The 16,424-nt window shown below is 46.0% G+C and overlaps 1 protein-coding gene across 1 annotated transcript in view; it reads left to right on the forward strand.

Annotated features, from left to right (window-relative positions):
* LOC146813611 (verrucotoxin subunit beta-like) overlaps positions 1-13,771 on the forward strand; it is a 162,291-nt gene extending 148,520 nt beyond the window's left edge. The window contains exon 4 of the mRNA XM_085610092.1: positions 12,613-13,771. Within this exon, the coding sequence (XP_085466218.1) occupies positions 12,613-13,073 (461 nt within the window). The 3' untranslated portion in view covers positions 13,074-13,771. The remainder of the gene's footprint in view (positions 1-12,612) is intronic.
* The last annotated feature ends 2,653 nt before the right edge of the window (positions 13,772-16,424 follow it).

Consider the following 16,424-nt stretch of genomic DNA (forward strand, 5'->3'; position numbering starts at 1 on the left):
ATTTTGACAATACTAACCTTCCTGCTGTTCAGGATATAGCCCACCAGTTAGCTAGGATCCACCACACTGTAACCCAGAATTTGTCCACAGCAAAGGCTCGTTACAAACACTTCGCTGATCGAAAACGTAAAAAGGTACCTGAGCTTCATGTGGGAGATTTAGTCTGGTTGTGTACAAAAAATCTTAGACTCAAAGGTTCCCGTAAATTCCAGCCTCGTTTTATGGGTCCTTATCCATTTGAGAAGGTCATTAATCCAGTTACTTATCGATTATCTCTTCCTGGTTCCACCAAAATTCACCCGGTCTTTCATGTTTCTCTTTTGAAACCAATTCACCCCGGGTTGCGTAGGTCTTCCCCTCCTGATCCTCTAATCCTGCATGGTGAGGCTGAGTATGAAGTTAAACGGATTTTAGATTCAAAACTCATCCGTGATGAACTCTTTTACCTCATTGATTGGAAGGGTTATGGACCTGATGAACGTTCCTGGGAAAGAAGTACTGATGTCCATGCCCCTCGATTAATTAAAGCCTTCCATGCTAAATTTCCTACCAAACCCAGATTGGAGGAAACCCCGTTGGGAGGGGGTACTGTCAGGAATCACAGGAGGTTTCCTCCTCCTATTTCCTCCGTAGCTACTATTCTCTCTTCACAAACTCAAAGAGTAGCTAATCCTTTTAGTTGGAGCGCTAGTTGGCACTGTAGAAACTCCAACATGGCTGCCAACATCCTGACATTGCAACAGCATAACGCTGTTTAGCAGTCTAGTCTTTCTACAAATGACAGTTGGTGAGGTGTGCTCCAACATTCTACTGTGCACTTCACTGAAGATTCTTCTGGAGCAGCACCTGTTGTTCATGCGTCGCGAAAGTTAGTCAGGGTAGTGGCGGAATATGCGGGGTTAGCTTCGCCGGTTACTACTAATATTCAAGATTAAAGGTTAGTGTCAACTTCAAAGTATTATTTCTGTTCCCATCCAAGTTTTCAGGCAATAAGCTGTTGAAACATAATTCTGACTGAAGCCTTGCTTGCACTAACAATTGAAATAAATCTGTGAAGAAGATTAATTCAACTTTAACCAATTAAATATAGTATTGTATTTCCAGAGAGAATGACAAGGAAGAGAATGTTGACAAGTTCAGTTAACTCTTAACGTCCTGTAAATTCGCACTAGCGAAAAACGCGAGCATTGTTTCTCTGAGCTGCGTTATTCTAGATCAAATTTCTCATTCTGGATTTGAAGTTTACTCGCGGGCACTGTTCCTTTTGTGCCTCGCGGTACCTAAAGGCTACAGGAGTTAAACTCGTGCGCACGTTTCAGTTCGTGCGCACTACCGGCAAGGTTACAGAAATTCCTCTGCAATATTTAAACGCGCCTCTCTTTTGAGCTGCGTAATTCAAAAAATGAACAAGTGTGAACACTGAGAGATTTCCGTTTGCGCCTCATTACATTTTTTCCCTGAGAAGGAAAATATTAAATTGCACACGTCTTGGCAGCCGCCATAATAGCTGTGATAAATAGTCATACCAAACTGATTATAAGCACCTTCTCTAATTGGCTGGGAAGCATAAATCAGCAAATCTTCCATTTAGAAAAAATCTTAGACAGGTGCAATTGTCCTCATATCCCAATTTAATTGAAGTTCTCATTCTTCAGGCAACAAATTATAAACATCTCAATCACTTGTCCAGTAAGTGCATAGGTAGGAAGGGAACATCGAACTACATTACATACTTACAGAACAGAAAGATAACTTACCTTGTTTTTTCCTTTATCAAGACAGAGAACCTTAGAATAGAACGGCCTGCAAGGAAAAGAACAAGTGATTAGAGCGAAGGCTTCTCTGGGTAAAAACACACACAACGCTCAAGAGAAGTAAGAAGAGTGGCAAGCCCAAAACTACTTACTCGTGAGATTAGTTATTAAATGTATATGTATCTATATTAAGGAAAGCAGTCTGTCAAGGTAACCGATATATCTGACTATTTAATGTTTCTAGCCTAACAACCTGAAGAAGAAGATTAAGCAGGACCAGCAGTGTTTTGGAGCTGTCTCTTCTCTGTCCAATCCCCTTTCCCCCCTCAGAACTTACCTGCGATGGATTAAAACAAACCTAGCAGGGGGGGTCCTGAGAAGGGCATTGGGAGTTAGCGTCATTCTGCTCCTGTGTGATTCGTTAAGTTCCCCTGACAATGCGAGGCGCTTTTCTTGATGCGGTGCAATGCGACTACTACGATGGCGACACGCTTCTTCCTCGATACGAGACTCTTCTCTTGATGCGGTGCAATGCGTCAGCTACGATGGCTGCGATGGCGACACGCTTCTTCGGCGTTGCGAGACACTTCCGGAATGATGCGAGACGCTTCCGCTCGATGCGAGGCTGCAGCGGCGACACCCTTTGCGAGATGCGCCGACAACAGCTCCGACGGCGGCACGCTTCTCCTTCTTGAGTCGCGCTTCCAGCTCCTTGCGACACGCAGTCCCTCAGAAGGCCCAACAACAGCAGCAGGCACTTCCAAAAGACTCTGGGGAGCTGGGGGGTGAAGTCCACTGGTCCTGGGACTTCGTTCAGGGGGCAAGCTCAGCTCAAGCCCTTGGAGATCTTTTAAGCACAAGTTGAAATAAAGTCTTTGTAGTCTTTTCTCCTCTCCTTCCAGCAGCAAGGCAACCACTGCAGGCCAATCCCCCAGGTCAGGTACAGTACTCCTCCTTACAGCTTTCCCAGTTCCTTCTCCTCAGGCAGAGGTTCTTCTTGTCAAGCAGGATCTAATTTCTTGGGAGCAGGGTCCCAATACTTATACCCCTAATTCCTTTGTTCCTCTGGGGTAGAGGGGCCTTTGCCCAGTCCAAACCAGTTCTTGAGCACTTTGTTGACATGACTCTGCCTTTCTATTTAGGGTGCAGGGCAGAGACATCAGCCGCTCCACAGGAGGTGGAGCCAGCATTGTGGTGGCAGAGCATAGCCCTATTCAGAGTCCAGGTGCACTCCTCCCACTCATCTGGATGTCAATCTCTCTATTCACCACCAAGCTACCTAGCCCTGCCCCTCTGGGTTTCCCCAGCCCTGTCACTCACACAAACCAGACAGGCAGATACACATCATAGCAGAGGCGGGCTGAAATGGTTAGGCAAGCAAATACCTACTTTCTAAAAGTGGTATTTGCTAATACAGAATATTAAAATAAACTTTACTAAAAGATGTATTTTATTATTCTGAGTTCAGGCATACTAAACTCGATTTTCTACCATGTTCCCTGGGTCTGTTAGGATCATAGGTTGTAACAATTCTAACAGCGCATTCTGGCCTATGGAGAACAGGTAGCCTTACAATAGTGAAAAACGAAAATGGCTGTAATTCACTATTAGGACATGCCACGCACATCAGGGCTTGTCCTACCTTATGCTTACAATGCACCCTGCCCTTGGGCCTACCGTAGGGGTGACTAATATGAAGTTAAGGGAAGGTTTAGGGACTGGGAAGTCATGACAGTACCAGACTGCACGCAGATGGCAGACCCTAGACATATTTTACCAGGCCGCTTCTGTGGGTGGCACAACCAGTGCTGCAATCCCACCAGCAGCATTTGTATTTACAAGCACTGGGCACTCCTGGTGCACTTTACTGGGGTCTGACAGTAAACCAAATAAGCCAATCATGGAATCCAACCAACATATACATTTTACATAGGGAGAGCATATGCACTTTAGCACTGAACAGCAGTAGTAAAGTGCCCAGAGTCATAGAATAGCCAACAACAGGTCAGACAAGCATTGGCAATGCCAATCGGTCTCGCCTTTGGGACCTTAGAAGTGTTTAGCCAGAGCTATTGGCTAACACATCTGCTCAGGTTGACCAGGCACTTCCGAAGTTCACTTGAGTGAAGACTTCGAGAACATGAGCAGGCGCAAGACTTTAAGGGCAGCAGCACTTTGCTGCAGACGGAGTCACGGAATTTAAGGTGGGCCTGTCCACCTGACATGGTTGTAGCTTCTATCTGGTCCACGGTTTTTTCCTTCACATTGAAACAGGCATGGTTTCAAAAATGACAATTAATAATATTAGTGATCATATTTTATTTACTAGAAAAGAGGTCACGTCTGTTCAGAGTCAAGGCAATCGCAGCTTCTCCTCTCTCCTCCAGCATTCCTCTGGCCCACCCTCGTCCTCTCCCTAGTGTTCTCTCTCTTGCAGGTGTTTACATAAGAGTAACCTGGGATCCGACCAGTCCTGGTAAGGAGTTCATGTGCACCCATCCCCCTTGCCTGTTTTCCTGGTGTGTACCAGCAAATACATTTTATAGGGGAGTAATCTGGAGCCCGACTCCCTGGAGGGTTTGTGTGGGCGCAGCTTGTTTTAGCCTTTTATCCCAGTGTGTATTCCCACATAGGCTGAAGCTGAATCTCAACATCTTCCCAGAGGGGCTGAGCGAGTGTTGCTCTTGCTTGCCTCTCTTATGGAGAGTGCTACCCTCAGAGTGTGTCTGTGGGGAGCAATCTGTGGCCTGACGCCCACAAGGGCTGAGTGAGCGTTGTTTACCCTCCTTCTCTGTGCTTGTGGGTACTCCCCAGAAATACTCCGCGGGGCCATGCCCCAGAAGGAGCTGTGTGGAGCTCATCTCCCCCTCACTCACACCCCTCCCAAAGGGAAGATCAGCCACTAAAGAAATGCGCATCCAGTTAAAAAAAAGAAATCTAGTCCACTCGACTTCCTATCCTAAAAGTGAATTAAATCACTGCTTTTAATCCAGTGTGAGAACAAGCACTTGGTGCTCTGCACGATTTTTATTTTTGCAGTGTGCGCTTTGTAGTTTTTCTTTCTGAGTGTATATTCTGAGATGCTGCTTTTAATGAGCCCGACCCCCGCCTTTCTCTCACCCCATTGCTGTCTCCAGCAACACCACCACAGTATGCCACCTTTGATTGCAGTCAAGGGTTAGCTGAAACCCCGTAGCAGCACCTCTTGAGTGGGGGCAATGAACATGCCAGCGCTACAGTAAGTTAAAAGCAGCAATGCATTCAGCCTGATCACAAAGACACCACACATCACATGTGCCCCACATAGGACACTTATCCGTGACACTGACTCCAGAATCGAGGTAGAAGCTGCGTTTATGCATCGGATTCACTTAGTGTTCATCAAGCCTGGGTGATTCCACAAAAACGAACACTGGCAATCATTTAAAGTCATCGACACTCCAAACATCATGTTCTAGAACAGAGGATTTTATTATCAATTTTCTTTTTTTCTCCTTGCCAGATCATTAGGGTTTCTGGAATACTTACAGTGTAAATGCCTTGCACAACAAAGGAAGTTACCAGGGCTTTAAGTGGCCCGGGTCACCGGCAGATGTAAATGAGCAGCACAATCTGAAAGCACATAAAATGAAACATAAAATACCTTTACCCCAATGCACCAGTGATGTCAGCAGGCGGCCTCGAGGACTCAGCGTGCGCCATCCGTGCAGTGCAAGTCCTAAGTTGGGAAACACTCCGGTCTCTGGGAAACCCCTCGGCACACGGGTTTCCCGGCAAGAAATGCACACCGAAGTGGATGCCTGCTTTTGCCCCGGGGGGACCGCAGAGTGCGTTCTGATAGAGAAGCACTCTAGTAGGTCCCTGCTTGTGCCCCAGGGGCACTGTAAAGTGTTCACAATGCCGTAGACAGCAATGTGGGCACGAAATTAAATGTTTGAAGTTTGGGAATATGACGCACTTGCCTCGAAGTAAAAAAAAGAATTATCCGTGTCTGGAAATGCACTCGGCAAGAGATTATACGTTCAAAGTCTGCCTCGAAGTAAACAAAAATTATACGTGCTGGGAAAAAAACTCGGCACGAGATCAAACGTTCAAAGTCTGTCAATATCACACGCTTGGCCTCGAAGTAAAAAAAATATATACATGCCGGGAAACACACTGGGCACGAGCTTAAACATTTCACCTCTGTCAAAAAGCAAGGCACATTAAAAAAAGAGATCACCCCAAAACAACAGACCAAAAAAAAGTGGACTAATGCAAGTAAAGGGGCTAATAGCCATAGGCGTGCACAACAGGAAAAAAGAAGGGACTTGGAACGCTATTAGCCAATAGCAAGTAGTACATTTTTGAAAGACACACTCAATAACAAATAGAAAAAAAGGAGGCGGGGACTCACCTAGTAAAGCATATACTGCATGTCTCAACGAGACAGCGCATGCGCTGCCTAGGCGAGACCTAAAATAATGCAGGAGGAAGGCAAAAAGTTTAGGGATGACCCTGCAAAAAGGGCCAAGCCCAACAGACAGGAACATCCTGAACATGGTTTCCACACAAGTTATTCCCATTTATTAATACAGAAGTCATGGATTAGGCTTCTATTTAGCCTATTTTCTGAAATGCAAAATAACACAGCAGACATGTCTGTGGAAAAGCTTATTCACATGCATTAAAGTTCACACTTCTTTCTGCAAATAAAAACAGATGTCAGTGCAAGCTGGCTGATGCCTTTTAGGCATTATTTTCTAATTAATACAAGTATTGTAGCATAGTCAAGAGGTGGGTGGTTCTGAGCTGGCTACAGGGCCCAATGTCTGAACTATGAGATTGGCTCAAGGATTTAACATATTTAAATGACATTGGAGGCATCGATTGCTCTTCACTTATTAGGGCTTCGGGAGCCAAGATTATCAGCCCTGGTTATACAGCCCATATTCTATATAGCTCTTTGAGTGTTGAAGTGAATGCTGTGAATGTTCAAATTAATGAACCACAATTGTTATAATGTGAAATAAAGATTGTATGGAACTTCTATAATCCTATTAACTGTTAATACTGTAATTACTGGTTTCTATTTTCTTTGTTATAAAACAGCTCTTTTATACCATCCAAAGCATTTATTGTAAAAAAATAAACTTAGTAATTGTGATGTCAGGTGAGAGAAATAGCATGATAATTCTCTTATTTCTATTTATTAGCTCTATCTATAAACATAAGCGCCCGATTACGAGTCTGGCGGTCTTGTGACCAACAGACCGGCGCAGGCGGGCCACCGACTGGTGTGTTATGACTGTTAAAGTCGTAGGGGCAGTGGACCGCCGGCTGTGACGTTACAGGAGCATGGCAACACACTATGCTGAGCAGGGACTTGCAGTTCCGCTCAGCACATTGCGATTTCTTGGACCACCAGCCTTTTCATGTGCAGGAACAAAGGGAGCCCTACAGGGCCCCCATGTCCCCACTGCCATGGGGATACATTCAGGTGGGCACAACATGTGCTCCCTTGGCTGCATTCACCCCAGTTCCGGGTGAAGCTCGGAGATGGTAGCATAGCATCATCTAAGATCGATATAAATAATGGCATGAAACAGGGGTGTGTTTTGGCCCCAAGCCTTTTTAATTTGTACCTTGCTGACCTGTGCATCCATTTGTCAAAAGTAAATGGCCATCCTCCGAAATTGGCAGAAGACCATATACAGTATCTGCAATACGCGGATGACATTGTGGTCTTAAGCCAAACCCCTATTGGCTTACAAAGAGTTATTGACCACCTGACAAACTACTTTGACCATCAGGGGCTGGAGATAAACATGAAAAAAACAAAGGTGATGCGATTAGTGGGCCCAAGACCCAAAAAATTCAGGTGGTTCGCCAAGGGTAAAGAAATAGAGGAAGTTGGTACTTACAAGTATTTGGGCATCAATTTAGGGCGATGTATGTCCTTTACTGATCAAAAATGTGCAATAAGAGCAAAGACTCAAACCTTAATCTTTGCATACAAACAGTTACAACTGAAATTGAGTTGCCCGTCATATAGCCATCTCTTAAAAACAAGGGCAGCGCAATTAATTCCAGCACTGGCTTATGGATTGGAAATATGGCATGGTCGGGAATTCGGAATTTTAAATGGTTTACAAACAAAGGTGTATAAAGCCGTGTTTTACCTCCCTCGAGCAGTGTCACCAGCACAGATCCGCCTGGAATTTGGACTTCAAAATCAGAAATTCCAGAGACAATCTGTTTTTGTTACACTATGCTGGAAACTTCGCTCCTTGGAACCAGGCACCTTGAACAACCTATGTTGGACAGAAATAAGGGCCCAGTTTGAACAAAAAAACCTGCATTCATGGGGTGAACATTTAAGATCAGCTTTGGTGGAACTGGATATTCAAGAGGCATGGGATGGTAAAATGGAGAGGGTGGCGCTCAATAGTGTGTGTAATGGCGCCGCAAAAAAATTATCCTTCCTAGACGACAAAAATACATTGGCAAAACGGCGACATTCTTGGACAGTGATAAATTATTATGTAAAACTCAAACCGCAAGACTATCTAGCAGCTCACTTCAGACTGTTTCTAAAAAAGAAGTTTATGCTGTATCGGTTTGGAGTACACAAAACCAAGGATTTGCAACCAAGTTGGAAAGGGAAATATCAAAACGCAATTTGTAGACTATGTGGATATTATAATGAATCCCTATGTCACATGATATGTGTCTGTCGTATAGTCAACGAAGCTAGAAGGTCGCTTTTAAAACCAATTTTAAAAGAGCTTTACATCCGTACTTTAGTTCTTATTATTTCCAAGCAGGGATAATAAATTCCCCATCCTAGCATCATTTACCCTACATTGCCATACACTTTGAAATGCTCCGTTTTCATACATACTCTGGAAATGCTTCCAGTTCTGTTTCTCTCAGGAATAAATTGGGGAGTCTTACTAGGGTGGGAATGACCTATACGTTATTGTGAATGCACATAAATATACATGTTTGCGAATATTCACCTAGTGTTGCATGTGCAACTTTGCTTTAAATTCCTCCGTCCCAATTCCTTCCTTAAACTTACGTGGGAAATTGCTGAATTTTGTAATCCTGCAGGCAGATTTTCTGAATGTCTAAATCACATCTTCAAGAGAATGATTGATTGGTGAGGCTGTGTGTTATCTTAGCACTACAGGCATTGATTTTTTACAGCGTTTTTATCTACGTGTGTTATTGTGTGCTTGTACGTTCTCTTTACTCCTTCTCCGCCTCTTATCTGCTTGGCACTGTTTAATCTCCACCCCGGTCCACCGCGGCTGTGTCGCCATTTGTGTGAAGGGCGGTCTCTTTCTCCTTCTGTCTGCTTGAGGTGACGCACTTGTGGAAGCGGTACTGTTCCGGCTCTCCAGTACTTAGGCTTGCTCAGACCGCGGACACGCAGCTTTGATTGGTGAGGCTGCGTGTTATCTTAGCACTCCGGGCATTGTTTTAAAAAAACATTTTTATCTACTTGCTGATCTTTGGTGTGTTATTGTGTGCTTGTCCGTTCTCTTTAACCTTTCTCCGCCTCTCACCTGCTGGGCACTCTTTACTCCCCGCTGCGGTCTACCGCGGCTGTGTCGCCGTTTGTGTGGAGGGCGGTCACTTTCTCTTTCTGACTGCTTGAATGACCCACTTTCGGGGGCGGTGGGGGCGGCGGGAGCGGTGCCTGAAGCAAGGCCGTCCGCTCCTGGATGTCTCCAGATGCCAGACATACTGCCAGTTCGGTCACCAGTAAGGTTATCTACTCTTGTGGCGATCTTCTTGCCATTAGGAAAGTAGTGAGCCCCTGTAGTCGCCCTCCATGTAACCTGCATGAGGGCCCGTTCTGCTGTAAAAATAGCGGTTTCAATTCTTGGGCAACTACTTTTCCCTCCCCACATCCCCTCTCTGCTCCAGACAGAATATTAAACTGTTTAGCCTTAATTGTCGATCCCTTGCCAAGCACTTTCCTGATGTCTACTACCTATTACAGGATGAATCTCCAGATGTCCTTTTTTTGACGGAGACATGGCTGTCAGCTACCATGGTGGCTGAGCCAGGCTTGGCGCTTCCCCCGGGCTTTAGCATTGTGACTCTCAATAGAGAGGCTAGAGGGTGAGGTATCGCAGTTGTTTTCAAATCCTGCTACACCTGCACTTTTGTTAAAGAAACCCTGGTGGGCTGTGAGTGTGCACGCTTTGGGATCTCTTTTAACACTAGCTATACCATGGCTGGTCTGCTGGTTTACCGCCCGCCAAGACGTTCGAAAGAATTTAGGGCTGCAGTAATCGATTCAGTTAGTTCCCTGGCTATGAGATCTACCAACTTCAGCGTTATTGGTAATTTGAACTTGCATGTTGACAGCCCCCATGACTCAGAAGTAGGTAACTTCTCCGTTGACTTAGTGGCATATCAGCTGCTCCAACTGGTTCAAGGCCCCACCCACTCTGCTGGCCATTTGCTAGATCCAGTCTTCTCTAACCATCCCTACCTCACAGTTACTACCCCCATTCTGGTAGGCTGGTCTGACCACTATCTGATCCCCATGACACTCTCGGGGTAGAGCCCCCTCGGAGGGTGCCCCAGAAATTCTCTCGCAAACGCCCCTGACACAAATTAAATTTTGATCATTTCCACACCCTCCTCTCTATGAACACACACAGCATGCCGGATGGTCCGGATGCTGCTGATAAAGCACTATCGGACTGGATCTTCCGCCCTTTGGACACACTTATTCCTGTTAAATGGTCTAAGTGCTGCAACACCAAATCTAGTCCTTTGTACAATGACATGCGCGCTATTATGCGCGAAGCCTGTAAAAGGCTGGAGCGGGCGTGGGGACAGGATTATGACCCGATCCTGAAGGTTGTTATCAGGCAGCCACCAAGAAGTATCACAGGGCTATTCAGACAGAGCGGGCAGCTAACTTTGCAGGCGAGATCAGGAGCAGCCGTAACCCCACCAAGAGTATTTTCTCTATACTTAAAGATCTTAAATCGGCAGGGGTATCTGCAGCGCCCTATATCACTTCGGATGAGCATTGTGAGGCTCTTGCCACATTTTTTGTCAACAAGGTGGATAACATCTATAAGACCTTTCCTCAAGCTGCTATGTGTTCTGAACTTGGGTGTAGACCCCTTCCCACTCACACGCTTGCCACCTTCCCGCCAATCTCCCAGGATGAGCTGCGCTCATTATGGCGCAAGGTTAAATCCAGCTCTCCTGCTGATCCCATGAAGCCTGATCAATTTATGAAACTGCTACCTGTGCTTCTTACACCTCTGGGTCAGGTGATTAACATGTCCCTGTTTATGGCAGCTGTCCCTAGGACTTGGAAGCAAGCTAGGGTGGTTCCCCTGTTTAAAAAACCTACCCCCGATACAGCTAAACCTGAGAACTTTGGTCCTATCTCTCTCCTGCCGTGGGCATCCAAGATCTCTTTGGCCTACATAAATTCCATCTTGACAGGTTTTTGGGAAGAAAATAACATATTAGACCCCTCTCAGAATGGCTTCCGTCTTCTTCACAACACATAGTCTGCTCTGCCAGCCATGACCGAACATCTGAGGGCAGGACTGGATGTGGGACGTACTTCGGCACTGATCTTATTGGATCTCACTGTCACATTTGACACGGTTTCCCATCAGATCCTGTTGCAAAGGTTGGAGGAGGCAGGCATTGTGGGCCCTGCCCTGGACTGGTTTGTCTCTTTTCTTTCTGAGAGAACCTTCCGGGTAACGGCCACCCCTTTCACCTCCAGGGTCCATACTATTAAACAAGGTGTGCCACAGGGCTCAGCTCTGAGCCCAACGCTTTTCAACCTGTACGTCCAACCATTAGCAGCGGTGGCCAGGAGTAGAGGGCTTACAGTAGTATCATATGCTGATGATGCACAGTTGGTAGTTGCACTTTCCGACAACTCCGTGCGGGACGCTCATAAGTTTCGGAGCGATCTCGCTGCTATCGCTGAGTGGATGACTGCCAACTGCCTCCAGCTCAATGCCTGCAAGTCTGAGGTCTTGCTGGTAGAGAAAGATTCTGAGCTGTGGAGTGAACGCTGGTGGCCTGCCCCCAAACAGATGGTGAAAAATATAGGTGTCCGGGTGAACTCTGCTCTCAGCTTCCAGGTCCAAACCAAGAAAGTGGCAGGGACATGTTTTGGTATACTGCGGGGGCTCAAACAGCTGTTGCGTTTTTTCGATCCACACATCAGGCAGGTTATTGTTAAGGCCTCCATTTTGTTGAGCCTGGATTACGCTAGCGCTCTACCTGGGGACTAACAAGACTGAGATTTTGAGACTGCAGAGGGCCCAAAACGCAGCTGCCAGAACTCTCCTTGGTCTTCCTAGAACCTGCTCCACCATCAGCGCTATTCGTCGGCTACACTTGTTGCCGGACGCCCCTTTGCTGGGGCAGCTGTGCGCTTTATAAAACAACATAACATAACTCTTCTAGTCTTTATTCTGTAAATTCATGTATTAAGATCTATTTGTGTGTGGCTAATTTAGGGGGGCATATAATTTTTGTGTGTATTGGGCCCATGATTTCATCAATTCAATCTCTGTCATATGTTTGACATTAAAAGTTACATTTTCATAAATATTGCTGCGTGTCAAAAAGTATTTGAATGTACAGCTACGTGACTCTGACAAAATGTCTACTGTACATTTCTTTGTTCAGGTTCGAATGAGGCGAAAATAAAACTAAAGTGTTAAATGTTATATAACGGTGTTGTGTGAGTTTTGTAAAGCTCTGGAGGTCGCCTAGTTGACTTTAGATTGCTAGTAATGTTAGATAAAGGGGTTTTGAGTTTCTGGAATCTTAATTATTTTTAATTACGTCTTTTTTCTTTTCTTAGGTTTTGACCGGAATCGCCACATATACTGTTTTTTATCCCATTTCATTGATAATCTGCACCCCCCTGAATGGGTAATGTGTACTCAGAAGGGAATCTCTTTCAGAATGGACAATGGCATGTACTGGAGCTCAACACCAGATGGGATCAAAGGTCAATATGAGAGAGATGACACTTGCCGGTTCCAAGTGAACCTGCAGAAGTCCGGGAAAGTGGAAATCCTAGATTACAAGGACGAGTACCTACATCCCGATATAGGTTACTGCGTCCAGACAGTCAAGGACAGGAATAAACCCTTCACGGATTATGAAGTTGAGTATAAAAGTGAGAAGGTGATTTTTAGGGCCTCCAACGGATTGTTTCTATCCAGAATTTACTACACTGGTATTGAACATACTGTAGAGGCCCGAAAAGAAAGACTTGATGTGTTCTGCCTTTTCCAGCTGATCGGTGCTGATCTCTAGGTCTTGGTTTTAATGGTGTGATCAGTTTACAGACTCCAACTATGGAATGCACTGGGTATCACTTTAAAACACAACACAGTGTATGAAAAATAAATGAATCATTGCATTAGATAGTTTGAACTTTAGAAGTAAAATAGGATAGGAGCATACTAAAAATGGTGATCCACTCAATGTTTCATAGGGTCAAACAAAGTGATCTATCAGTGCAAGCTCCGTAATGGTAACATGTTTTCAATCATCAGTTAAGGTCACCATAGGTATGACCCTAGGAGCGTCCTTAGAAGAATTGTCTTGCCTAATATCCTTTTGAAATGTCCTCAAATCAGTTCTGGCGAATTCACCTAGCTTGCATCTAACTTGAGCGTTCTGTTACTGATCCTGCCCCAGCTTTTCCGCATGTACCACAGACAACAGAGCAATATGTTGCGGCATCTTCGAGACTCAAACTATGCTAGACCTAGTCAGCTATCTCTCTCAACCCACTTAGAAAAGTTATGGTTCCGTGTCAAGTGGTGCAGAAGTGGATCAAATGTCAGAGGCTTTGATGAAAATGTAAGTTCGAGGCATATGAGCTGCAGATCACACACAAGCATTGTAGATCGCCATCTGGTGTTGGGCTTGGATGCTTGCACGTTGTTGTTGTCTTAGAAGAAGTCTTTGTGGTCACGAGATAGGTGACTCCTCCCTTGGACGATAGTGCGCATGGGCATCAACTCCTTCGTTAGATTGTTTTTTTCCGCCATGGGGTTCGGATGCAACTTTTCCGCTCCGGTAGGAAATCTCAATTCCAAGCTTCTCGAAGCGCAAAATTTCCACAAAAACCATCGAATCACCTTCATCTTCGACATCGATTTCATCGGCTCGATTCCGGACGTCGACGCGGGCCGCTGGGCCTATCCACGCCGTAAGCGCTATGGCTCATGGAAAGGACGCCTTTCAAAAAATGCCCCCAGTGTGGAGAAAAATGTCCACACAGTGACCATCACAAGATCTGCAACCTGTGCCTATCACCTGAACACGACGAGTCCAGCTGATCCAGCCTGTGCCTCCTTTCGATCCAAAAAGACCATTCGAGATCGAAGGGCTCAAAGACACATCATGGCACAGAGACCAGCTCCGGAACCAGAGGACATCTTTGATGAAGGCCCCGATGTCTCAGTAGAAGATTCCGAGGATCTCAAAATCATCTCCGAGGCAGAGGACTCAGACGACCTCATCACTCCTGGGCAACGTGTGAGTACTTCTGCCCCTGCCCCAACCCCTCCAAAACCAAAGGCAGTGGTCAAGACTTTGCCTGTTGGCTCCAGTCGAGACCGAAAACATCCTTCAGAAGCCCCGCCTCCGGGCTCGGCTCCAAAGAAACAACACAAGCCTTCCGGTAGCTCGAGACCGAGCAAACTGCATGTCATTGTCGCACCGGCACCTTCGGCACCGAAGCCAAAAGAACACTCGGCGCCGAAATCGGCTCCGATGCCTTCGACCCCGAAAACGCCAAGGCCCATAGATAAGCTGGCGTCGAAGGTTCCCAAGCCTAAAGATCCAGCTTCGGCTCCGAAACCATCGTCTGCACCGAAACAAACGGCTAAGGACTCTGATACACCTCCTAAAGCCAAAACCTACACGGATCAACCAAAACCTCGCTCGGAACAGAAAAAATCGGCACCGAAAACGGTTACCGAGGAACAAGAACTTTTTCACCCAGATCCCATCGATCCAAGGCAGAAAAAGATATATATCAACCCAAAAACTGGACATGTCACGGCTGTGCCATGTAAGAAACGAAAACTGGACACACCATCTGCTCCAGTTCCTGTACACAAGAAGAACTCTGCAACATCGCCTATGCCCCCTTGTTCTCCTATACTGCCTTCTAACCCACCTCCTCTGCCTACACCACCCTTACGTCTAACTTCTCCACCACATACACCACCTCCAGATGATGATGATGATGACCTAGGGGGTGCGGGTGATCCTAATGACCCGTTCACGGATCCAGATACCTCACCACTTGATGATTGGGCATTCCCTGTCCCAACAGACATGCCAGAACCGCAGCCATATCCCTCCAAACCATCTCCCCCAGATGGTCACCTGGGGTTTGGCCAATTATTAAATAGAGTGGCACTTTATCATGGCGTTACAATGCACTCCGGCGCACCAGAAGAAGATTTCCTCTTAGATAATTTTGAACAAATTAAAAAGTCAGTACAAATACTACCTATGATCAAAGGAGTCATTAAGCATGCCCCCGAAGAATTTAAGGACACCGTCCGTGCCAGGGTTCTTAACCCTAGAATAAAAAAGAAATATAGGCCTGCCCCTGAAGACCCTACTTGCATCAAAGGACAGTTGCCTTTGGATTCTCTGGTCGTTTCCAATGCTAGGAAAAGCGCCAACTCCCAGACCTCCGAAGATGCACCACCCCCGGACAAAGAATCCAAACTGCTAGAAGCTTCTGACAAAAGAGTTGCAGCACAAGCCGCTAATCATTGGCGTATTGCCAACACCCAAGCACTACTGGCACGATATGACAGGGCACACTACGACCAGTTAGATAAACATCTGCCTGAACAGTATAAAACCCAGGCAAATGACCTTATCCAAGCTCATTTCAAATGCGTCTAAGTGCCGCAGACACTGCCTCTAGAGCAATTAACACCAGTGTGCTCCTTAGACAACATGCCTGGCTACGCATTTCAGGCTTTAAGCCAGAGGTACAAACTACCATACTCAGTCAGCCATTCAACCAAGAACAGCTATTTGGGCCAGCCGTAGACACTGCCCTTGAAAAAATGAAAAAGGACACTGAGACTGCTAAGTCCATGGGAACATTACAGTCTCCACAAGCACGTGGCACCTTTCGGTGCTCTTTCTACAGAGGAGCCTCCAAAAATATGAGCGCAGACACCTCATCTATATTCAAAGCCACTACACAAACATCCCCCAGTAGAGGATATTTTAGAGGCGGATACAGAGGAAACAACAACAAGGGATGAGGTCGAGGTAATAACAACATTCGCACCTCCCCTGCCACAAAACAGTGACTTTTCTCCGCTCCCCACAGACCATTCCACTCCAGTCAGGGGCAGACTAACACAGTTCCTACCTGTCTGGAACTCCATCACAACAGACAAGTGGGTAAGACAAATGATCCAGTATGGTTACTGCCTGGAACTTACAGCTACACCCCACACATACCACCCAAACAGCGTCCAATGTCCCCAGACCATCTTACGCTCCTCAAACAAGAGATTCTCTCACTGCTCCAAAAGCACGCAATAGAGCCAGTTCTCTTAGAGCATCAAGGGACAGGGGTATACTCACTCTACTTCCTAATCCCCAAAAAGGATG

The sequence above is a fragment of the Triturus cristatus genome, chromosome 6 (assembly GCF_964204655.1).
Source record: "Triturus cristatus chromosome 6, aTriCri1.1, whole genome shotgun sequence".
Classification (NCBI taxonomy): domain Eukaryota; kingdom Metazoa; phylum Chordata; class Amphibia; order Caudata; family Salamandridae; genus Triturus; species Triturus cristatus.